The sequence below is a fragment of the Aspergillus fumigatus genome, chromosome 6, assembly GCF_000002655.1.
Source record: "Aspergillus fumigatus Af293 chromosome 6, whole genome shotgun sequence".
Taxonomy (NCBI): Eukaryota; Fungi; Ascomycota; class Eurotiomycetes; order Eurotiales; family Aspergillaceae; genus Aspergillus; species Aspergillus fumigatus.
Genome location: NC_007199.1, coordinates 1,946,873 through 1,968,439, shown reverse-complemented (window position 1 = coordinate 1,968,439; position 21,567 = coordinate 1,946,873). Strand labels below are relative to the sequence as shown.

The following is a 21,567-nucleotide window of genomic DNA, read 5'->3' as shown; positions in this document are numbered from 1 at the left end:
AGGAAGCTTACTAGTAAGTTCTTGCCTATGTCAAGGCTGCAAGCTTCACAGCTCGTGCAGATGTCCCAGAGGTCCTTCATAGTCCTTCGCTTCTGCTGGTGGATATGCTTGGGGAAAGACGGATAATCGTGAGAATCTGACCTGTGTCTTGCAAGTTTGCGCTCTTTGTTTGTTATACATAGTGCTGTATGGTTCTTTTCTTGTCTGCAGTACTTGCTATCCACGAAATCTGCAGATTGTACCAAAGCTCTTCCATGCAGTTCACACTGCCGGCTTCTTGCCGCCTTCCTCCTCTTGCCACCAGCCTGCTGTCACAACAGTCTAAGAGTCGAGAGAATGGTCGGAATTGAGCAGTACTAGGTCTGATGTCGTTTCGTGCCATGCCATAGTACCTCCCTGGGTTGATTAGTTGATCAGCGGAGACGGTGGAAGACCTTACCAGTCATTGTGCTGACGAAGGGGCCATTGTGCCCCTTCTGTTGATTAGGTTTATGGATTAAATCTCGCTCTGTCGTGATGACACAACTCGCTCCTTGCTCTGAGATGCAATCCGGGATGTCAATTTCCCTTCAACTGAAAAATGATACCAGCGAAGGAATTGTGCGAGCTTGTGCTGACTTTTATCCAGATTGTCCGCCCCTGTATATGCAGGTATTTGTCTCTTGGTCCTTTGAGAAGATATAGGAGGTAAGTGACTTGATCCATTCGCAGGGCTGGCTGGCGGGAAGCTATGGCAAGGAACTTACCAGCAATTTGCTGACGGTGGACCAGGGGGGGGGGGGGGGGGTGGGTCGTTTGGTGTAGGACTTTACACATTCCACCCTTGTCAACTTCGGTCATCATATGTCAGGTATGTGACTTCTCTATAGGCAGGGTGGGCTGGTGGAAAGTTTTTGAGAAGGTCTTGCTAGCAGTGATGCTGACGGAGGGGCATTCGTTCCTCCTGGCTCTTTAGGTCAGCTGCTCCTTGCTTTTACAAATCACTATCGTCCATCCGATACTCAAGCCATGGCAATGACGGAAGCAGAAACATGGCAAATCTGCTGATAGTTTGGTGTTGAATCCATGTGGTTTTCACTGAGTATCTGATAGATGCTCATGAAAAAGCGCACTTAAAGACGCCTGTTCTAGCACACGGAAGGTTAAGCACTATGAAATTCCATTCCGCATTGGACCACTGTGGCTTATAGTAGCTGATTGAACCTCAGTGCAGCAGATGCATGATCTGCCTAGAGATTTTCTATCAGCACTGGCATTCATGGTATAGTAAGTTATACAAAGCCATTAATGCAAACCACCGGATTACCTATCAACCTTTTGTTATATCCGTCAATTAGGATGGCACAAATGCAGAGACATGAAACAGATGATGCGGTCCAGGATGGCTCTGTTGTGCATGAAGAGAAAACAAGATCCCCAAGACAAGGTGAATACGATGTATAACACGGATTTCCAAGGTTGGTCTACTATTTATTCAAATATCGGTGTCGACCTTTGATCCTTCTAGAATCAGGATGCAATCGTGACAATCTCAGTCTTCAAGCCTCCTCAGGCCAGGCAGAGCATTGTCTTCCCAACGAGGATTGGCTGGGAACGACCGTGTTCAGACGCCTTGTCGACATTTGCGCTGGTTAGGGGATGAATAGAGTAAGTACTCTGTTCAACCTGATCAATCATTATAGTTGTGGACTCGGAGACTTGTGGCAAATGGCCTACGAATCTTGTGTTTTCCTAAATGACATGGACGATTACCGAATCGGGTAATGACTTCATGATGAGTCGGCGAAGGATGTCCTTCGCAGCCTAGGCAAATCCCCTTCCCTACTAGCAGGCCAGCGCGATCCTGAAGGAAAGTTCTGCCGCGCTGTAGAGCAAAGTGAAAGCCTTGTTTGATACAGATATCATGTTGTTCGGGGAATCCGGGGTGTTCCTGGAGCGCTACAGTAGGCTCCTTATAGATGAATCTCTCACACAGTTTGCGTTCGATAGATGGATCCACGAATCTGGTAGAGTGTACCAACCATCATGGTGCATTCCCCGTGGTCGGCGCTTCGCTGGGAGGACCGCCAGGCAGATATCATGCTTGCCACGCCGCGCCACTCTCTATTACCTCAGTGGCTGCTGTCAGACGTGGAGCCTGACTGTCAGCGAGTGTCATCCGATGGGCGTTCCAATGACAACCCGGTGGCATCCGTCAGCCCTGATGGTGACCCATTCACGGCCAATACTGGCCCCGAGGAAAGGACGAACGAAGGACACCATCCAGCCTCAACCATGGGCAATCGGTCAGGAAGAGCGGGGGGTTGTCAGGCCTAGGAGATAGTCGAAGGCGAGACATGGTTCCAGAAGAAATCCCCTTTCTTCAGTAGTGTGGACGAAGGGAATTCTGGTGGATGAGACATTTGATATGGCGACAGCCACATCTCCACGTCCACGTCGTCTGGCCTACCAGTAGCAGGACAATCTGCTTTGCCATTTGCTCTTAAGGCCGTGTTCGAATAAAGCGCACACTAGGAAGCTAGTGGGCAGACCGGCGATGCTTGGTAGTGGCGGTCCTCAGCGATCGGCGTGTTTCATGACTTCTTAGTGTGCAGATAGTGAGTCCATCCGGAAAACTAGGAAGCATACGTATGCAGGACAGCCACCTCGCAAACTTGATGTCAGTGGTTTCACGCTCGAGTTCTTTGTTTTCCTGCGGTGTTTGACTCGATGAGTCTCGGCTTGTTTGTCGATTAGCTATCTAGATACAGGGTTTCTTGGGCGAATTTGCCCAGAAAGTAATCAAACATTCCAAGGAACCTGAGGATACGTAGTCGGTAATACTATCTTGCAGTCAAATGGAAAGGGAAATCGGAGTTTCTGGTCTGGACTGTCGTGGATCCTGGTGGAGCACGACTAAGAGGACAAAAGACCGCTAACGACGCCAGGATGTGGTCAACGAACGCACTTCCTGTCGCAGTAACAATCAATAGTCTAGGCTCCAGACCTGGACGCTCTTGAAATAGTGGTCACTGTTATTTTTGTCTTAAACAAACAGTCTCGATTATGATTATTGAGTAGTTGTGAACAGACTTTGCAGAATAAACACATGTGCTAACCACCAGTAAGTAGTGCCAGCAGCCTTAGGCGCCGAGGCAGTCCAGTCCAGACCCAATCAGGTCTTCTTCTTCTCCCATCTGACCCATCATCCATCATTTTCATTTTCATTTTCATTTTCATTTTATCCTCACGGATCTTTTTGGCCCACATCTTTATCCATTCTGTCTGTCGGTGGTGCCAAATCATCTTCGCAGCATGTGAGCTGTCTCTAGCTGTACCTGTACCTGTACCTGACAGACAGGTCTCTTTTCATAGGCCCAATGGTTGTGCCATCCTCCACACCGTGGATGGCTCCTGGTGGAGTTCCGTGGGTGTGCGTGTGTACGCCTCAGGAACAGAACCCCGTCCCTACAAATCAGATTGCTGCATTCGCTGGATTTCCTGTTTATTCAGAAGGAGAAAACAAAGCAGGAACAACTGCAATAATGATGTCTTTCAGGAGCATTGGCGCCCAGACTCTCGTTGGGTGACTCTCTTTGTGGCGTCTACCCTAAGAGACACAATCTTTAAACTGTCCCTCTTCCCCCCCTCCTCCTCGACCTCTTCACCATCTGTTCATCATCATCATCTTCTTCTACTCCTCTCGTCCTCCTCTTATCACTCTCCTTTAGAATCTCTTTTGCTGTTATTGTCCTGTGCAGTGCACGGTCAATAGTCATTCCTTTCTTGTGACTTTATCTGCTGCTTGCTCGCTCAAGCACACCGTCGCTCCCTTTTCCAAATCTTTGCAGAACTCTTGCTTCTCGCCTCGCTCCTTACTCAACCTACTTGAAGACAAAAGAGGAGAAGACTCAAAATGGTCTCCTTCAAGAACATGCTCACTGCCGGCCTTCTGGCCTCTTCCGCCGTGGCCGCCCCCCATGGCCACCAGCACCGCCACATCGAGAAGCGCTCCAGCACCAAGCGCGGAGCCGCCTACAACGATGCCTCGGCCGTGCAAGCCCTCGGTAGCAATGGCTCGATTTCCTGGGCGTACGACTGGAATATGCTGGCCTCGGGTACTCTGCCCTCCGGCGTCGAGTTCGTGCCCATGCTCTGGGGCAGCAAGATGTTCGGCGGCTGGGCTTCAGCCATCGAGGCGGCGCTTGCCAGCGGCAGCCAGTACATTCTGGGCTTCAACGAGCCCGACAACAGCGCCCAGTCCGCCATGTCCCCCTCCGAGGCCGCGCAGGCCTACCAGCAGTACATCACCCCCTACAGCGGCAAGGCCAAGCTGGTTTCCCCCGGTGTCACCAACAGCGGTTCTCCCGGCGAAGGCTTGGACTGGATGAACACTTTCCTGCAGTCCTGCACCGACTGCGGCATCAGCGCCCTCGCCGTGCACTGGTACGGTAACTCCGCCGAGGAGTTCAAGACCTTCGTCAACAAGGCCATCTCGTTCGCTTCCGAGAAGGGCCTCGAGAGTGTCTGGATCACCGAGTTTGCCCTCAGCAACGACATCAACACCGGCGCGTCGTCCAGCGAGTCCGAGCAGTTCCTCACCGAGGTTCTCCCCTGGTTGGACTCGCAGCCCATGGTCGCCCGCTATGCCTACTTCATGTGTGCGAACAACTACCTCCTCAGCGGAAGTGGTCTTACGTCCACTGGACATGTCTATGTTTCTTAGATTTTTTTTTTTTTTTGTTATTTACTGTGGCCCTAGTTCTTCTCAGAGACAGTCGACGAATAGGTATACCCTTACTACAGACAGTCTCTGGAAAATGAATGGGCATTTTGTACCCTAAAAAGTTAGAAAACAAAGCGCACTTTCACACATAAGTGCCAAGTCTAGACCCTGTGTTTTCGTTCTGTAATTTGCTTACAGAACTCTATTATTCTGGTTCAAAACCAATTACAATAAAAAGAATAGATCCATAATTCGTAACAGATTCATTGTTAGTCGTGTAGCTTATCTACAAAGGGAAGGTAAAACTGTGAAAGACGTTGATCACCATCGGAAGGAGGGGGCCATTGCCATTGTCTGTTACTTCAGAAGCATTATTTATGTGTTTATCTTTTGTACCATGGATTTGTGCGATTGAATAGCTTGGAAAGCAGTTTGATAGGTGGATTTTTGATAATGTCAACACCTGAAATGCTCCAAGCTCTATGCTGATTGGGAGAGCCACTGTTGAGCTGGCCAACCCTAATAATGATGTTCAGGCACAGAGGCATATAGAAGAATATTAGTTGGAGTTCGGTTAATGAGGGTAGAAAATTAGCAGTTGCGTCTTTTCGGTCGCCATGTGAAATCGGTACCCTCGTTATGTTTTCTGTCGGCGTACCACGGGATGCTGTAATTGAGAAAAAGCCGTTCACCACATGCTAGATATGGAAAAATAGATGTAGATGTAGACCAGTGCATGAGAATATAGACACGATTGTATAACTCCAGACGCCGGGGTATCCTAATATACATAACATCTGCAAATGCAAACCGCCCCATCAGTTCATTCCATCGGTGTGTCACCGTCTTGGTCTTTGCGTTCGCCAGGGCCGTCCCCCTCCTGGGGTTGCGGAGTAGGTGGTTCGGATTTGAGACCGTTGACTGGCGCTTCGTCTGCGATGACTCCATTTGCGACATTGCCGGTGCGACGATCGTCAGCACCGTCTCCGTTCTCTTCAGTTTTCACGGCGACCCCGTCGCTTTCGGCTGCCTCTTTCTTCTCCTCCTCTACCTCCTCCCAGACCCGTACCGTCCCGTCCAGTCCGCAGCTCACCATGAGCCGCTGCCCTCCCAGACTGCACGTATCCACGCCCAGCACCACCCCATTATGCCCTTCAAGCCGCTGCAGGATCTTCTTGCTCACCACATCCCAGCAGAGGATCGAGCCGTCCTCGCTTCCGCTGACGACAAACGCTTCCGGCGGCGCCCCCGGCAGACCGTAGATCCCGAAGCCGCCCAGCAAGCTGTATTTCCGGTTCACGTGGCCCTGGTACGTCTTGATGCAACGGCCCTCGACGTAGTTCCACAGCCGCACGCAGTCGTCCAGCGTCCAGGCGAGCACGAACTTGCCGTTGGGTGAAAATTTGACTGCCGTCACGGGCGGGTTGTCCTCGTGCACGAGCGTCCGCAGGCACTGGCCCGTCGCCGTGTCCCAGATCCGAATCAGCCCGTCCGTGGCGCAGGAGACGATGAGCGTCCCGTCCCACACGACATCGACCCCGCTAACCGGGTCGGAATGCGCTGGCAGCGACCGCATCACGCTGGCCGACCGAACATCCCATAGAAAGACCGCTTCATCGTAGGAACCGCTGACTAACATGTTGCCCTTTGGGGAAAAGGCAATTTGGTAGACGTAGTTGTGGTGGCCAACAAAGGGAATAGGGTGAGCTTTGCCCTGTCAATGGAAAAAAGACATTAGTTTGGTCAAAAAGACAAAGGTAGACACATGGCACTACCGTCAACACGTTCCACAGCCGGATGGTCTTGTCATCCGACCCCGACGCGATCGTAGCCCCGTCCGGACTCCAGGATATTGTGGAAATGCCCGCCAAGTGTCCCTCGAACGTATGGATGAGCTTCCCGCTGCGCGTATTCCAAACCTTGACGGCGCCGTCGGCCCCTAGATACATCAGTTACACCCCCATTGCAGGATCGTTCTGGAGGATGAACATACCTCCACTGGCAATCATGGTAGAATCAGGAGAAAACTTCACCGCCGATACCCCCCGCAGATGCCCTCTTAGCAAGAACTTTTGCTGATAAGTCAGTTTCTCCGGCTTGGGCGGCGGAGGAGGGGCCGGCGGAGGCACTGGCGTAGGCGACCGGTCCGAATATTCCTGATCAACCTCTACGTCCTGCGTACTCTCCTCCTCATCTGCCTCATGCTCGTCATCCTGATAGCGCTCCGACAGCTGCTCCTGGGCGCTGGTTTCGGAGTGCGACGGGCTGCGTCCGCGGTTGCGCGACCGCCAGTAGACGTCGGCATCGACGGCCAGTTCATCCGGAGATTCTGAGCCGCTGAAGCTCCGCGTTCGACGGTACGGTCGTTTAGGCGGGTACACCTTTTGTGCTGTCCAGCTCACGCGACGACGTTGCTCGTCATGGTCGGAGAGAGCCGCTAGCTCATCCGACGAGGAGTCGATGGGCGAATAAGCATGTTTAGTCTCGGGAGTGCTGATGTTCTGCGTAGACAGACTCTCTAGTCGGCGACGTTTGGAACGATGATCCGAATTGTCCATTTGGGCCATGTCAATTGACTGGTAAGAAAGCCAGGGATGTGAATCTTCAATGGCAGAGACTTGTGATAACAACGCCGCGATAATGAAAATCACGCGGGCCAATGACGCCTTGCGGCCTGAGGCGGTGAAGACGTGACTTCATTGTTGTCCTCAATTTCCAGGCATACAAATAATGTCGACGTTGGCAAGAAGGACGGCGCTCTGCATCTATCTACTGCGTTCAGAATTTCTCCAATAGATCAATCTGAGAATGCGTTTCTTACGGCTCTCGTCGATCATTTGATATACTGACAAGCACCATGGACCCCTCTCGATCTCCCTCTCCGTCTTTCTCCTCCCCGCCCTCCGAGATCCGCATCCTCACTCTTAACTGCTGGGGCCTCAAATATCTCGCCAAATACCGCCATGAACGACTATCAGAGATCGGTCGTCAACTCGCTCTCGCTGACCCTCCTCCCCAAATCGTCGGTCTGCAAGAATGCTGGACGCAGCAAGACTACGAGAGCATCCGCCAGCAAACTAACCACATCCTCCCCTACGGCAAGTTCTACTTTGGCGGCATTTTCGGCGCAGGACTAGCCATCCTCTCCAAATGGCCCATTGAAGAAAGCACCATGTACGCCTACCCACTCAACGGCCGACCCACGGCATTCTTCCGCGGCGACTGGTTCGTCGGCAAGGGCGTCGCCTGCGCGCGCATCCGGTTCGGACCAGAAGTCGGCGACGTCGCAGAGGTATTCTGCACACACCTGCACGCCCCATATGAACGAGAACCCAACGACTCGTATATCTGTCACCGCACAGCACAGGCGTGGGAAATCGCCAAGCTGATGCGTGGCGCGGCCGAGCGCGGACACCTCGTCATCGGACTCGGTGATTTCAACATGATCCCCTCGAGTTTCGCGCACCAGCTCATCCACGCGCATGCGCCCGTCCGCGATGTCTGGCAGGTCCTGCATCCGGACTCGTCTGTTGGCGCTACCATCGACTTGCCCGAGCAGAAGCGGAACAGGCCCGTGCCCACGGCGGAGTTCAACCTGCTCGAGAACGGCGCTACCTGCGACGGCAGGTTTAATACCTGGCGGTGGAGTAAAGAGGATCGCAAGCGCCTCGAGAAAGGAGAGGATGTGGTCGTCGATAAGGACTCGCCCTGCCCCCGGGGGAAGAGATTGGATTACATCTTTGTCGGGGACGGCGGGTACCCTCCTGCCTATCCCGCGCCGCGATGGTCCGTCCAGTCCGTCGGGGTTGGCATGACACAGCGGCATCCGACACTGCGCTGCTCGCTGAGTGACCACTTTGCTGTTGAAGCTGTTATTAGCCGGACAGCCTCTCAAGCAACAGAGCCAAAGGAAGCTGTGCATCCTGTATCCAGTGCGCCGAATGCTAGCTGTACGCCGGAAACCTACGACCACATACTAGGAATGATTGACAAGTACGTCCGCCGCGAACGCTCCCAGCGCCGCTGGCGTCTGGCCCATTTCGTGGCGTCGGTTGTTGTCTCAATCGGTTGCTTTGTTGGAGTCTGGTGGACCGGCGACCATCTCCCATATGTGGCCTTCATCTTGTGCTTGGTGAGCACGCTGAGCTTCGGGGCGGGAATCTTGGATGGGCTGATTGGCGGGTTATTCGTTTCGAGTGAGCTGCGGGCGCTGAAGGAGTTTGAGTGGGAGGTGCGCAATGCGAAGCGCATCGTTGAGCGGGCGGGCGCCCAGGGAACGATCAAAATCGAGGAGAGCCAATGATTTGGGTTGTTAGGCTTATAATATTACGACTGTATATTTACCATCTGTAAAAGTTGCTACCTATAAGTGTACTAATATATTACTTTACGAGAGGACGTGAAACAGATTTCAATGAGTGTCATTTCGGGACTATTCGTCATCAATCCATGTCATGAAAGAGTGAAATGGAATCCATCCATCACCGAATTGCCTTGCATCCAGCTTTCACAGCAGCCACTTACTCCGCACATTCGCGCTGGCGCTGGTCAAAGACCTTAAGGGCCTCTTCGGCAGCCTTGACACCGCTGAGCACCATGGCGCCAAAGGTGGGCCCCATACGGTTGAAGCCGTCGATCTCAGACAGCTCCATTCCACCGATGATCAGACCCTTGGCGACCTCACGGGTATTCTTGACAATAGCGTCCTCGGCGGAGTTCATGTCAAGACCGCGCATGCCACCGAGCTTGTCAACGGTGTTCATCGACACGAGTCTCTTTGCGCAGAAAGCACCAAAGGGGCCATCGTGGCCGGTCGTGCTGATGACCACGGGCGCATTGATGGTGTTGGGGTCCATGCAAGAGTGGTCGTCGTGGTGAAGAGTAACGAGGGTCCAGTTGACAACCACACCGGCAATCTGGGTGTCCTTGGCATCACCGCTAGCGGAGGGACGGGTGACCAGGTCCTCGACGGCAGTGGCGTTGAAGAGCTTGACGTTGGGGAAGGAGAGGACCTTGGACATCAAGGTAGAGGTGAAGAGGGAGGCGTGCTTGACGACGACGAAGTTGGGGTTTGCAGGGTCCTCTTCGAAGGGCACGCCGATCTCGTTGAGGAAAACCTCGGCAGGGCGACGGAGGACCATGGCAGAGAAAAGCTGGCCTCCGAGCCAGGCACCACCACCTAGGAGATGTTAGCTTCGAAGCGGATGGTTTATGGAGTGAAAACTGACCGGGAGAGACCGAGGCCTCGATGATGGCAATCTTCAAGTCCGGACGAGCCTTGGCAAGCACGTACGCAGTGCTCAGACCACAGGAGCCAGCACCGACGATGACAATGTCGCTCTCGGCATACTTGTCCAGATCCTGAAAGTAACGTCTGGTCATAGCACGAGAGACCTGGCTCTCCCTGATCGGAGCAAACTTGAAGTCATCCCACTTGCCGCCGAAGTGGTCAAGGAGGTGAGTCTGGGAGGTTCCAGAGGCAGGAACAGTCTCTGGGACCAAAACCTTGGCCTTCAGGCTGGGAGATGGGGCCACTGCGGGCTCAAAGATGGCAGCTGGGGGAGACATTTCGAGTCTGTAACTGGTTAGCTATTCCACGAACGTGGACAACACAGAACGGAGGGAAGGCATGATCCTTTCGCTGGTATTATCCAGATCAAGTTTTGACCGTATAATCTCAGAACGAACCCATCCATTGGCACCGTGGCTCTCTCGGATGCACTCCAGTCAAGAGTTACGAGCTCCGAAAAAGAGATAAACGTTGTTGTGCCAATGAATGAGAACGAACACCGGCCCACGCCCAAGATTTACCTGAGATACCTTGATCATTGAATGAACAGCCCAGCCAAAGTGATTCCATGGCTTCCATCGATAGAAAACGACCCAGAGGGTCGAGTCACAGGTGTGTATTACATTGCACGTGGATAGTATTGGCCTATAAAGTGGTTAGCACACTACGAGAGAAATCCAAGAGAAGAGAGGAGAACTTGTAATATCTGCTGAGAGAAGTCTTCTGCGCTGGACGATGGTAGGAAGTCTGATGAAGAGAAGAAAAAAGAGAAGGTGAAAATGTGGGGGGTGGCAGGAGGGGCAGTTTAAATAGTGTGAGTAATTGAGCACCCATGTTGACAGACAACCTACATCCTGCATCGTTCCTTGGGTAAAGTTCTATCGTTTCCCTCAATTGGATAGTGTCATTTGCGATTGACGTATCAATGGATCAGAGACAACTCAAATTTGGTTCGATAGAATTCAATTGGTAAATCTATGCGCTATCCCCTCCAACGACTCCCGGAAATCCCCGCCATCGATATGGGTCAGTTACCCGGTGTGCGTCTCAAGTAACCGAGATCGGCGTCATATTGACGGGATGAACATCATAATGTCAACAATCGTGTAACTTACTTTGATTCGATGACTCACTTGATCGTTGAGACCCTCAAAGAGACTCAGACGTAAGATGGTTCTGTGGATGTGCGTCCTTTGGCCCACTCTCCACCAGATAATGAGGATACAGGACTAACGGAGTACAACAATCCGAATATCTACTTTAAGAAGTACCATTCAAAAATTCCTTTGCGATATCCTGGCTGTACCGGGAGATTGGTAGAAGATGTGAGTGCCCACTCGCACGCCATACTCGTTGATCCAGTTTTTTTTCTTCCCGGCCTTCTCAATCTCCTCCGCCCGTTCCTGCAGCATATGCCGCCCAGTAGCAGCAGCAGCAGCATCGTCGCCGAAAATTATCCGAAGGCACAACATATCGCACGATTCCTTCTTCTTCACTGTAGACGTCCAAGTTGTCTCTAATTGGATTCTATCGCCCGTCTCCGGGACCCGGCCTGCCGGATACACGTCTCCAATGAGAGCGGCAACTCGGCCAAGGTACTGACACCACCATGCCTCTTGCGCCGACACACATCTGCTAAGCTGGTAGTGGAACGTCTGGTCTGCTGGAGGGAGGTCGCCCTCCCATCGCTCGCAGAGGATCAGAGCAAGCAGAGCGCGATCAATATGTGTAAGATTATTGATTGACGCCAGAATCCCAGTGGTTGTGCTATGAAGCGCAGCAGCGGATCGGCTAGCCCGGTGCACTTGAGCATGTGCGTACAGCATGTTGGCGAGAGCACTTATTAAACAAGCATCGAAGGATTCTGGTGCTTGCAAAGATGCTTTTGGTGATGAGGAAGTTGGCAAGGCCTGTAGAAGAAGGTCCTTGATTGCCTCTGCAGATGGAGGCGCGTATGGCGATGTCGCAGATAGAAGCGGGTGTTCTGCCCGAACCTCTTGTGGAAGCCGATCAAATAAAAAGCCCTCACGTACTCCTCCCTGACAGAACTGTATATGCGTAATGGGAGGTAGAGCGTCCATGATCACATTGACTAGAACAGCCACCGCGGGGATCTGTGATGCCCGCCGCTTCGACACTCCAAACACGCTGACTTCAGAATCCGAGACCGTCTCTAGAACAGATACCGTATCGTGGAAATCCTCCCTGCGCGCTCGGTAGCCATTGATAATCGGGATCGGGTACGGATTGACCTTAGACTGGTTCATGAGCATGTAACCCCAGCCCCTAAACCCTCCACCACAGAGATACAAGTCAAATGTTCCACTGCGCTTAGCAGCCTCAACGAGACGTTCAGGAAGCTGTATACGCGCGTACGCATCCTGAAAATTCTTCGTCATCTCCTCCTTCAACTTTGCCTCGGCGTCCCCGCCTTGCCTCTTCGCCTCTTCCCAGCGCAGCTTCAACGCTGCCGCCCCGTACGGGAAACTAAACGAACCCAGGGGACTTGTGCTCACCACCCCATCCTCCTCCATCACCCAGGTAATCTGCGTACTCCCCCCACCAAGATCCATCGCAAGTCCCGCAACAGAATGCGAGCTGCTAGCGATTCCCAACGCCCCGATGCGCCCCTCCTCCTCTTTAGAGAGCATGCGCACCTCCCAGCCCGTGCGGGCCTTGATCCGCGCCCGGAACTCGTCAGAGTTTGGTGCCGTGCGTGTGGCCTCTGTAGCGAGGACGTGGATGTTGCCCGGGGGTACGCAAAAGTCATCGCAGGTGATTTTGAACCGGACGAGGCGGTCCACAACTTGCTCAATGATCTCTTGCGAGACAGGCCCCCGCACCCTCTGCCCATTCTCCGTCTGCGAGAATTGGGCATCGTAGAGGGAGATCCCCACCCGGTCTTGGTAGATTGTTGGCAGGAGCCGGGCTGTGGGTGGGGAAAGGTCGGTGATGGAGAAGCGAATTCCGTTGCTACTTTCTGGTCAGATTGACGAAAGTGAATATACTTGATGCTCTGGAAACAGGAGCAGCGGGGTTTCGGTTGCTTTTACTTACCTTCCCATGTCCACCAGGCCATACAGGTTGGCCGTATCTTTTTTTGACTCTATACTCATGTTGACTTCTCTAAACGCAGAGACCGAATATGAAATAAATGCACCACAGTGATGTTGGTATCCAGAAGTCGGTACGGTCAAGCGCTTTTATGGCGATAAAGGAGCGACCAGAGCGACCTTCCGTTTGAGATGAAACTCACGAAAGAGGGGCTAGATACGATGCAAGCTATGGCTCTCACTCTAGAAGAGTTGTCAAATGACTTTGACGATGTGATAGAAGACAGGAGGATACGAAAGTCAATCGAGGATTGTCTGCCCCACTAAAACACACGCCAGGAGCTGTCATTTATCACTGGCAGCGATACAGCCATATTCTGAGCAACCTATAACATTACAACCTCTAGGACCAGATAAATAGATTTAAAGATCTGTCATCAAGTCGAGACTGCCCAACTCTGTTTCCAATAGTATTCTTATATCGTGCCAATCATCCAGCTTAGGCTGCGTATCATTGCCCTCCCGCATTATATATCAGACATCATTCCTAATCATGGAAGCCGTCATCATAATATATCATAGGACATAGCGGAACGTAGACCCATAATTCTCCTCTGCCACGCCATCATCGTTGCCATTAGGCCCTCCTTTGGTAGATTCCTCGTTCTTGGTACCATATTTCTGATCCAAGCGTTTGTTCTCCCAGACCAAAAGACACCGCAAAGTGAGTGCTAGGGTAGTCACAAATATCATGAAAGCGGCGCAAACGGATTGTCCTCGAACGTATCGAGGCGCGTCGTTTTCGGGGAAGATGTTGGTGCCCAAAAAAGGGCCACATTGTCCGACCAGATTGAGAATTACAATCCCCATACCTCGTCGGGTGTCGGATCCTTGATTATCTAGATGATTGATTAGCATCTGGTCAGACGATAGGGAATTGGTGATGACGCACTGAGTACCCAAGGAAGTATATTAGCAATAGAGGGGAAGACTCCCACGGCGGCCAGAAACACGCCGAGATAACGGACACCAACTGAGGTGCATGTAGCAAGCAGCACATATCCAATGGCCCCAGTGAGCGACAACAAAATAATCATCAGCCCTCGCTGTTGCAGTCGATCGGCTAACCAGGTTGTGGCAATTGTAACAAGAAACGAAGCGAAGTATGGCGGTGCTGTGAGACCCTGGGCGTTGATCGACGTGAAGCCCATGTCTTTAATGATCTTGGGAAGGAACACAGGGAGCGAAGAAAAGCTCACGTTGCAGCTGAAGTACATCAACTGTAATTCCGTATCAGGACAGCTTGATCGAGGCTCAAGGGGAAGCACAACATACCGCTGCGATCCAGGCTTTAACATCCAACAGGGTACGGCCAATATCCGTCCAGTCAATGCCTGCTACCCGCTCGCCCTCTCCGCTCTTCCGGAGCCCTCTCGCTCGTGCAACCTCTTTTTCTTCATCAGTCAGGAAACGGGCAGACGCTGGGTGATCTGGCAAGTAAAACCAGGCAAGAAAAGCTGCAAGTATAGAGGGCGCCCCTTCTACTAGGAACAGCAATCGCCAATTGGCCAACTTGGAATGGCCAGACGTGATCCCATATGCCAGGGCGCCTGCAAATGTGTTGGCCAAAGGCGCAGCAGAGAAAAACAGCCCGATACGCAGACCGAGTTCATGACGGCGATAGAAGAAAGACAACAGGTACGGTGTGCCAGGTCCAAACGCGGATTCAGACAACCCAAGAAGGAAACGGAGGGCCATCATTCCCTCCCAATTCTGTGCAGCAGCTTGACAAGTCGCAACAATGCCCCTGAAACATTCAGGAGGATGATCGCACACGAAGCCGGGTCGTCACGGGGCACTTACCAGCTCATCACAGTGATCGCTGCCCAGCGGTGAGGTGGTAGAATCCTCCACATCAACGCTAGAAACTCGAACACCGTGTACGCGATGTAGAAAATCGTCAAAAGCCAAGAATAGCGCTGTCCACTCAAATCCAAATCTTGCTTCATTCCAGCTATGTATGCATTACCTGTCTACAGTCAGATGGAGATCTTGTTCCACTTCAGTCATAAAACAAACCAATGTTAGAGCGATCGAGTAACCCCAAAAGATCTAGGCTCGATATTTTTGTTAGAAACAACATTTAGACTCAACAAGGCGGCAGGAGGACTCACACAAGAACCCCAGAAGGGTCGGAACCCTTAGATCCAATTTTCTCAGGACCCGGCGCTCGATGACCGGGTCAATAGTGATGGCCGATGCAGGCATCGAGGGCAGTGCTGTGTTGTTGTCGTCTTCATCGTGATGGACTGCGTTCTGTTTCTCCGTGTCAACGCCGGGGGCTTGTTCAATAGCGTCTTTCAATTCATCCTTAGGAGTATCATTATCCTTGGGGAGTGTCATGGCCAAAAGTGTTGCTTAAAATGAATGGTATCCGCTATGAGTGCAAAAGAGTCGGCGACAATAATCGAAAGACATTGTGGGAGCTCTGTCGAAGAACGAGGACATGACGCCCTTTTAATGGCCGAGGTGTGAGAATGTCCCGCTCTATTAAGTGATCTGCAACATTAGGACGAGGAACGCGATTAACCTGTCTCACAACCGGACCAGAATGGCTGAAGACATGCAGTGGGCAACACTTACCGAAAAGTGGATTCAACCATAATTGAGATATCCTAATTATCCGAGAGTAGCATCTGTGCTCCATATCAGAACTCACTTGGACCCAGCCATGGAAGGGAGCTTTACACTACCTACCATTTGTCGTAATCCATCTCCAGGCATAAAGTGCGGAGAAGTGGCGGGTCGAGGAAAGCTTGTCCCTAAGCTCTATTAAGCTCCCCAGCCGTCCCTGATGAACTGGCAAATTGGACAAGTCAATATCTCATGTCGAGAAGGCTGGAGAGGATGTTAGACATTTATAGTTATAGGGATGACTAGATTACATTCTGGTGTCTTCACTCCGTAATGTCCTTGATTCCTTACGGCTTCCCCATGTGCCCAGCCTCTGTTCACCTTCGACATAGTCCAAGCGTTCGGATCATCCCCGACACTTGGCGTGCCTGTTTTAATGTCTGATCGGTAAGGTGTCAAAACTGCGCTATGGGTTTCTCCCGCCAACCGCACCCGGTGTCTTTCTGGAACTTCAATTTTCCCGTGTCGCGTTGATAGTTAACTAGCATTCAACTAATTGTCCTCGCCTCCATATACTACGCCTTGGAGGTGCCCTAGTCCACCTTCTATATTGTGTTTCTCTAGATAGAGTGGATATTAACATTTCTGCGACCGCGTTGAACACCTGATTTACTATTAACCATCGATATTTGGTCACAATGGACGACCCAGCGAGCCGCGTCCCGGCGCAGTTGGTGAGTCGTTCTTCTTGGAGTTCTGGGGACGAGATTCAGGGCATAGTCATTCGAGGACAGTATGCTAACTTAGTGCATTTGATTGTCATAGCTGCCGCACATGCATCTGGTGTCGCGCCATCGGTACCCTTTGATGCACATGATGCCGACAGACACCGTGGTTGAATACCTCCTGTCCGCGCCCAAAATCGTTCGCGAAGCTCAACCGATGCACTGGACGTTTTTAGATGGACCTCAGGATGGAACGGTGATGCTCACATGGCAACCTCTTAACCACTTGGGGACAAACTTCGCTAGTGATGGTTACGTCTGGGCCGACGTAGAACAGGCCTTTACCTTTGAAGCTCGTGGATATGTATGGCGCTTGTCCTATGCATCCCCTAATTTTCTGATTCTGTATGCTGAGACCTGTCTGTGACAGATGGTGGAGATGTGGCTCCATCGCAGCGGTTACCACCCTCCTAATGAGTCTGTGGCCATCCACTGTCGTAGACGCTACCGGCTGTTGCCCACGAAAGTTCCCAACCCCAGCCTTCCCCCGCCGGACCCGTCACTATGGATTGTGCATTATTCAAGGGCGCCTCCTACGGAACATATTCCAGCGAACCGGATTCCAGTCTCCCCGCAAGTGCAAAACATGCTGGCTCAACGTCGTTTCCTCCAAAACCAGGGTCAACTGGCGCGCAAAGATTTTATGCTTCATGATCGGAACAATTGGCCCACAATCAACTTTCCTCCACAGATAGCGCCGCAAGCACTTGCCCAACCGGCTGGGCCATACCCCAATGCCATGGTTGGCCGTCAGCCGTTCTATCCCCAGCCTGGGCAACCTGCGCCTCCTCCCGCCGCTGCAGCTCCGGCCAAGGCACCCCGTGGACATCGCGCCTCAACCGCGGCGATGACTGCAGCTGCAGCAGATTTTGCACTTGAGGATGAAGACGTTTCCACGGGCGACTTGATGGATTTGCTGACTCCTCGGGAAGTAAGCAAAATGAGATATCAGCAACACCACGAGTGGATGGAAGAGATCTTCGCCTCGCCGTATGCAATCAGTCAGATCACGCCTGTTTCTTTGGGGCTCGGTCGCAAAGGCGAGTTGGAGACTTTGACCGCAGGTTTTTTCGATGCACCGGTTGGGCCTGCAGGTGGTGATTCGAAAGAAGGCACTGAGTCTGCTCAAGCGACGAAAATGGAGCCTGAAAGGGCAAAGGAGTTTGCCGACCGGGTTGCCAAAAAGGTGGCCGACATGACTGCAGAAATTGAGAAACTCAAAAAGCGCCATGCCCGAAGGATGGAAAAGTTCAATCGCACCTCTTTACTCAAGGATGCTGAACTCCGACTTCGGGATGCAGCAGCGAATCCTGAAGATACCGGAACAGAGATTTGGCGAATGGAAGGTCGGACTGAGATGTCAACCGAAGGGGATGAGGCCGAGGTCGTTCCCGTTGAACACAAGGCCAAGTACAAGGTTGATGACATTGTCCGAGAAGTTGAAGCCTCATGGCGCAGAAAAATTGTACCGGAACCCAGGGTTTCCTGCGTACAAAAGGGTGGCTTGCTGGAAAAAATCGAACCCGAACCTGTTTCGACTGCAGCTGATGTCGATATCGACATGGGCCATACGGACAGCCATCTTCTTGGTCAGTTTGGCGCGCCTTCGCAAGGGGTAGCTCCTGCAGCTCAGGGACAAGCGGTGCCAACAGCCACCGGACCGGCACCTGCTCAACCTACCGTGTCTCTGGATGCCGAAATGGACATGGGCGACGGCCAACCCACGAATACCGCTGTTGGAGAAACTGGCGACTGGGTAATGGTAAACGAGGACAAGAAGGATGACAATATCAATAGACCTCCTGGCGACATGCAAGCGGGTGAAACGCCGGGAAGCGGATTACAGGGACTAACTCCTGGCCCTGGAAGCGCGGGCGACACCGGTCTTGACAGCGCAAATTTCGACTTCACCAACATGGACAGTGCTGGAGACGCGCTGGCAGCATACACGGAACAGAACGAGGGTCTAGATCTCCCTGATCTAGATAACTCGGCGTTTGGGGATGCCTTTCACGCATCAGATAATGAGCATACCCACCACCATGATGCAGATGACATGTCATAAACTGGCCCGGAGGTGGTCGCATATTCTTCTTGTTTGGATGTAGGCTTTCTCCACGGGTGTTGGATGGTTCTGTCAAATGCTGGGTGCTGGATGAAATTTTTTTTGTTGCCTGCTGCCCATTTCTTCCAAGGAAAAGAACTTGTGTTGTACGATTTAGATAGGAGTCACACCTTGCTATAATCGATTCGTGACGGCCTGTATCAAGGCCGCTGTTCTGCACTCTGGCATCGGTCATCTTATATTACGCTCTATGTTTTTTTACCTCATGGTTTGGTTTATAACAAGGTCTACAATGTGCTAAGAGTCTGATGTTGTGGTGTGCCGGCCTCTATCAGCCGTCCCGTGCACATGACGGCGTCACTGGATGAACATCGATTGCAACACTGACTTTGAGGTATGAGGATGAATCACAAGGCGGGAAGATCCGCATGACAGGATGGTAGTGGAGTATTCATTTAATGAGATTATTGCCCCGGTAAAGTTTGGGGTAGAATATTCTGCTATGCAATTGTTGCATACAGACATTGTGATCCTTTGACTATACCGTAATCTTCCTAATTCCATCGTCTTTTGAATCAGTACAGCTGCTCTTCGGTCAAAGTCCATCGCAGTACTTTAATCGCGTTGCTCCAGACTTACTACTGTGTGTTTTGCTTGCCGTACGACAGCCCATCGCTTGCGGTACTCGGTGGCGCTCGCATATCGGTTCAGGATCCCCCATAACAGGCGTTCACACGGCTCTCCCTCATCTACGGGTCGTCTTCATTATTTAACTGACAGAATCAACATGTGCTTCCTCGACATTGACGACAGACCGGGGCCCGGCGTGCGAGTCGTCGAATATCGCCCGGGGACCCTTCGAGTCTCCATGCCAGGTCCTCGTCGGCGCAGAAGCAGCTGCAGTAGCGGTAGTAGCAGTGACAGTGGCAGCTCCAGTTCCAGCCCAAGCAGCAGCAGCTCGAGCTGTCATAGTAGCAGCAACAGCAGCAGTAGCGATGATACCACCGTTGTCATTGCGCCAAGTCCTTTGCATCACCATCATCATCGATACCAGCGCTACTCCTGGTATGCGCGCTCAAAGTCACCAGAACCAGAGTCATCATATACAACCGTGCAAAGAACGAGAGTGCGCACGCGGTCTGAGTCGATCATTCCTTTCAGGAGAAGATTCTTTGACAGTCCGCCTCGTTCGCCGTCTCCGGTGTATAGGTGTGTGAGATATGTTGAGCCCGGGGGCTGGGGACGATCGCGTTTGCACCATCCGGGGAGAGTCTGGGAGGAGGAGGTGAGATTTGTCTCTGGGAGGGGAGGATGAATTGAGTTGCGTAAGCTGGGAGTATCATACTTCGCTATACATGCTATGGAGTTTAATTGCCGTACTTGCCTTTGATTGGTAGAGACGATTGCTGCATTATTCCAAGATCGAGGATTATTGCTCCCGACATGATCGTCAAGAACCCGCTCCGTCAACTGAGAGACTAGGGCTCTGGGCTCGAAACGCATCACCCAACACCACAGCACGCTTCCCACGGTTCAATGCTTGAACTCAACTCTAAATCATCCATTAGAATCAATCACACATATCAACGCATCATGAAACATCTCGACATCGACCGCATTCGGATCATGACTTCAGCTTCCGTTTATCCCGCATGACGTCATGTACGAGCAACTGCACCACCAGTTCGAATGAATACCCGTTCGTCACCTCCAAGGAATATCATCCATCTATCTGTCTTGTGTCATCATACACCTGATCTGCAGTGGCTGAATCGATAAGTGAACAGCCTGCTTCTCTCTGTTGTATAGCAGTACTGTGTCATAACTGCATTTGAAAGGAAGGCGCATTTCTGCTTGATTCTATCCATTAACAGCTACGTTTGCCTCGCCTGATTATCCGATTGTACAGCTTTGGTGAATAAACAAGTTTGAACAGACCTCGCCATGATGTATGAGCCGTATGAAAATATTCTATCCTCTACGTGGCTAAGCGCACTAGGAACCGAACCCTTTCCATCCGAAAGAAGGAACCGGCCCGCCACCGCTTCAGGATGTCGACCTTCCGCGGTCTGCAGGCGGCGCCCGAGCTGAGCAGGAAGATGAGCCGCATCGTCAAACAAGAGAACTCGGTCATCTCCGCCCACGAGGCAGCCGGCCGCGAGCGCGTCAACATCGCCGCCCAGCTATCAGAATGGGGCGAAGGCACCGAGGACGACGCCGTCTCCGACATTTCCGACAAGCTCGGTGTGCTGATGGCAGAGATCGGCGAGCAGGAGGACAACTTTGCGCAGAGCTTGGAGGACTACCGGAGTATCTTGAAATCGATTCGGGACACGGAAACTTCAGTGCAACCATCGCGCGATCACAGGGCGAAGATCGCGGATGATATTCAGCGGCTTAAGCTGAAGGGGGAGCAGAGCAATGCCAAGGTGGAAGTTCTCGAGCAGGAGTTGGTGCGGGCTGAGGCAAATAATCTGGTTGCAGAGGCTCAATTGACCAATGTGGTACGTATGGCCTCACGAGTGTACCTGATCGCGAGCGCGGGGCTGAGATTTGTCCGATAGACCAGACAGAAGCTCAAGGAGGCTTTTGATATCCATTTGGCTGCAATCATTGAGCGCGGAGAGAAGCAGATTCTGCTCGCGCGTCATGCTCGCCGTCTCCTCAACTATCTCGACGACACTCCAGTCGTCCCTGGTGACGCACGACAGCCCTATGAGCATGCCGATGAAGCAAGGCAGATCCTTGAGGCTGCCGAGAATGACCTAAAGTCTTGGGAGAGCACCGTCGAACCCATCCATACCTCTGCGGGAGAGACCTCTGGCACGACTTTACTGCCCACTGGAGCAGGTAGAGGCCAGGAAGCTCAAGGAGATGGGTTAACTGGAGCCAATGGTAATGTCAACGAGACGGGCACCGACGGCGTCCCACACGAAAAGTTGGATGACCAACAGGTCTCAGGCGCCACCGGAACGCAGCCCGTTGCTGTACCATACTGAGAAACCAGGGGAAAGCAGATAGGTACTCTTACAGGG

The 21,567-nt window shown here is 52.1% G+C and overlaps 9 protein-coding genes across 9 annotated transcripts; 4 read left to right on the top strand and 5 right to left on the bottom strand.

Annotated features, from left to right (window-relative positions):
- Positions 1-1,548: 1,548 nt before the first annotated feature.
- AFUA_6G08400 (uncharacterized protein) lies at positions 1,549-1,677 on the bottom strand (the record flags this gene model as incomplete). The annotated part of the gene is made up of 1 exon (XM_745636.1): positions 1,549-1,677. The coding sequence occupies one exon, from the start codon at positions 1,675-1,677 to the stop codon at positions 1,549-1,551; it is 129 nt and encodes a 42-aa protein (XP_750729.1).
- Positions 1,678-2,958: 1,281 nt separating this feature from the next.
- AFUA_6G08390 (glycoside hydrolase family 128 protein) lies at positions 2,959-4,728 on the top strand. The gene has a single exon (XM_745635.3). The coding sequence runs from the start codon at positions 3,896-3,898 to the stop codon at positions 4,703-4,705; it is 810 nt and encodes a 269-aa protein (XP_750728.2). The 5' UTR covers positions 2,959-3,895; the 3' UTR covers positions 4,706-4,728.
- Positions 4,729-5,403: 675 nt separating this feature from the next.
- Positions 5,404-7,336, bottom strand: AFUA_6G08380 (WD40 repeat domain-containing protein). Its single transcript, XM_745634.2, has 3 exons — positions 6,699-7,336; positions 6,481-6,644; positions 5,404-6,419 (listed from the first exon to the last, which is right to left on the bottom strand). The coding sequence occupies exons 1-3, from the start codon at positions 7,270-7,272 to the stop codon at positions 5,529-5,531; spliced, it is 1,629 nt and encodes a 542-aa protein (XP_750727.1). The 5' UTR covers positions 7,273-7,336; the 3' UTR covers positions 5,404-5,528.
- A 226-nt stretch (positions 7,337-7,562) lies between these two features.
- Positions 7,563-9,008, top strand: AFUA_6G08370 (inositol phosphosphingolipid phospholipase; the record flags this gene model as incomplete). Its single annotated transcript, XM_745633.1, has 1 exon — positions 7,563-9,008. The coding sequence occupies one exon, from the start codon at positions 7,563-7,565 to the stop codon at positions 9,006-9,008; it is 1,446 nt and encodes a 481-aa protein (XP_750726.1).
- A 217-nt stretch (positions 9,009-9,225) lies between these two features.
- thiA (thiamine thiazole synthase) lies at positions 9,226-10,752 on the bottom strand (the record flags this gene model as incomplete). The annotated part of the gene is made up of 4 exons (XM_745632.2): positions 10,693-10,752; positions 10,526-10,640; positions 9,934-10,280; positions 9,226-9,884 (listed from the first exon to the last, which is right to left on the bottom strand). Exons 3-4 carry the CDS (start codon positions 10,271-10,273, stop codon positions 9,226-9,228), a joined length of 999 nt encoding a protein of 332 aa, XP_750725.1. The 5' UTR covers positions 10,274-10,280; positions 10,526-10,640; positions 10,693-10,752.
- A 484-nt stretch (positions 10,753-11,236) lies between these two features.
- Positions 11,237-13,074, bottom strand: AFUA_6G08350 (retrograde regulation protein 2; the record flags this gene model as incomplete). Its single annotated transcript, XM_745631.2, has 2 exons — positions 11,237-12,975; positions 13,053-13,074. The coding sequence occupies 2 exons, from the start codon at positions 13,072-13,074 to the stop codon at positions 11,270-11,272; spliced, it is 1,728 nt and encodes a 575-aa protein (XP_750724.1). The 3' UTR covers positions 11,237-11,269.
- A 341-nt stretch (positions 13,075-13,415) lies between these two features.
- Positions 13,416-15,828, bottom strand: AFUA_6G08340 (putative MFS transporter). The gene is made up of 8 exons (XM_745630.2): positions 15,806-15,828; positions 15,692-15,744; positions 15,223-15,607; positions 15,128-15,160; positions 14,912-15,077; positions 14,384-14,855; positions 14,001-14,328; positions 13,416-13,947 (listed from the first exon to the last, which is right to left on the bottom strand). Exons 3-8 carry the CDS (start codon positions 15,449-15,451, stop codon positions 13,625-13,627), a joined length of 1,551 nt encoding a protein of 516 aa, XP_750723.1. The 5' UTR covers positions 15,452-15,607; positions 15,692-15,744; positions 15,806-15,828; the 3' UTR covers positions 13,416-13,624.
- Positions 15,829-16,203: 375 nt separating this feature from the next.
- On the top strand, positions 16,204-18,781 carry AFUA_6G08330 (uncharacterized protein). Its single transcript, XM_745629.2, has 3 exons — positions 16,204-16,416; positions 16,508-16,771; positions 16,838-18,781. Exons 1-3 carry the CDS (start codon positions 16,381-16,383, stop codon positions 18,530-18,532), a joined length of 1,995 nt encoding a protein of 664 aa, XP_750722.1. The 5' UTR covers positions 16,204-16,380; the 3' UTR covers positions 18,533-18,781.
- Positions 18,782-19,319: 538 nt separating this feature from the next.
- On the top strand, positions 19,320-21,531 carry pilB (Eisosome component PIL1/LSP1 family protein; the record flags this gene model as incomplete). Its single annotated transcript, XM_745628.1, has 3 exons — positions 19,320-19,817; positions 20,557-21,036; positions 21,097-21,531. 3 exons carry the CDS (start codon positions 19,320-19,322, stop codon positions 21,529-21,531), a joined length of 1,413 nt encoding a protein of 470 aa, XP_750721.1.
- Positions 21,532-21,567: the final 36 nt, after the last annotated feature.

Bases quoted from the DNA above. Each gene is read 5' to 3' on its own strand.
- AFUA_6G08390 (XM_745635.3), top strand. From the start codon at position 3,896: ATGGTCTCCTTCAAGAACATGCTCACTGCCGGCCTTCTGGCCTCTTCC.
- AFUA_6G08380 (XM_745634.2), bottom strand. From the start codon at position 7,272: ATGGCCCAAATGGACAATTCGGATCATCGTTCCAAACGTCGCCGACTA. The intron at 6,645-6,698 runs GTATGTTCATCC...TGATGTATCTAG, and splicing joins TACCATGATTGCCAGTGGAG to GGGCCGACGGCGCCGTCAAG. The intron at 6,420-6,480 runs GTAGTGCCATGT...TTCCATTGACAG, and splicing joins GGCTGTGGAACGTGTTGACG to GGCAAAGCTCACCCTATTCC.
- AFUA_6G08340 (XM_745630.2), bottom strand. From the start codon at position 15,451: ATGACACTCCCCAAGGATAATGATACTCCTAAGGATGAATTGAAAGAC. The intron at 15,161-15,222 runs GTGAGTCCTCCT...TATCGAGCCTAG, and splicing joins GACCCTTCTGGGGTTCTTGT to ATCTTTTGGGGTTACTCGAT. The intron at 14,856-14,911 runs GTAAGTGCCCCG...TGAATGTTTCAG, and splicing joins GCGATCACTGTGATGAGCTG to GGGCATTGTTGCGACTTGTC.
- AFUA_6G08330 (XM_745629.2), top strand. From the start codon at position 16,381: ATGGACGACCCAGCGAGCCGCGTCCCGGCGCAGTTG. The intron at 16,417-16,507 runs GTGAGTCGTTCT...TGATTGTCATAG, and splicing joins GCCGCGTCCCGGCGCAGTTG to CTGCCGCACATGCATCTGGT. The intron at 16,772-16,837 runs GTATGGCGCTTG...TGTCTGTGACAG, and splicing joins CCTTTGAAGCTCGTGGATAT to ATGGTGGAGATGTGGCTCCA.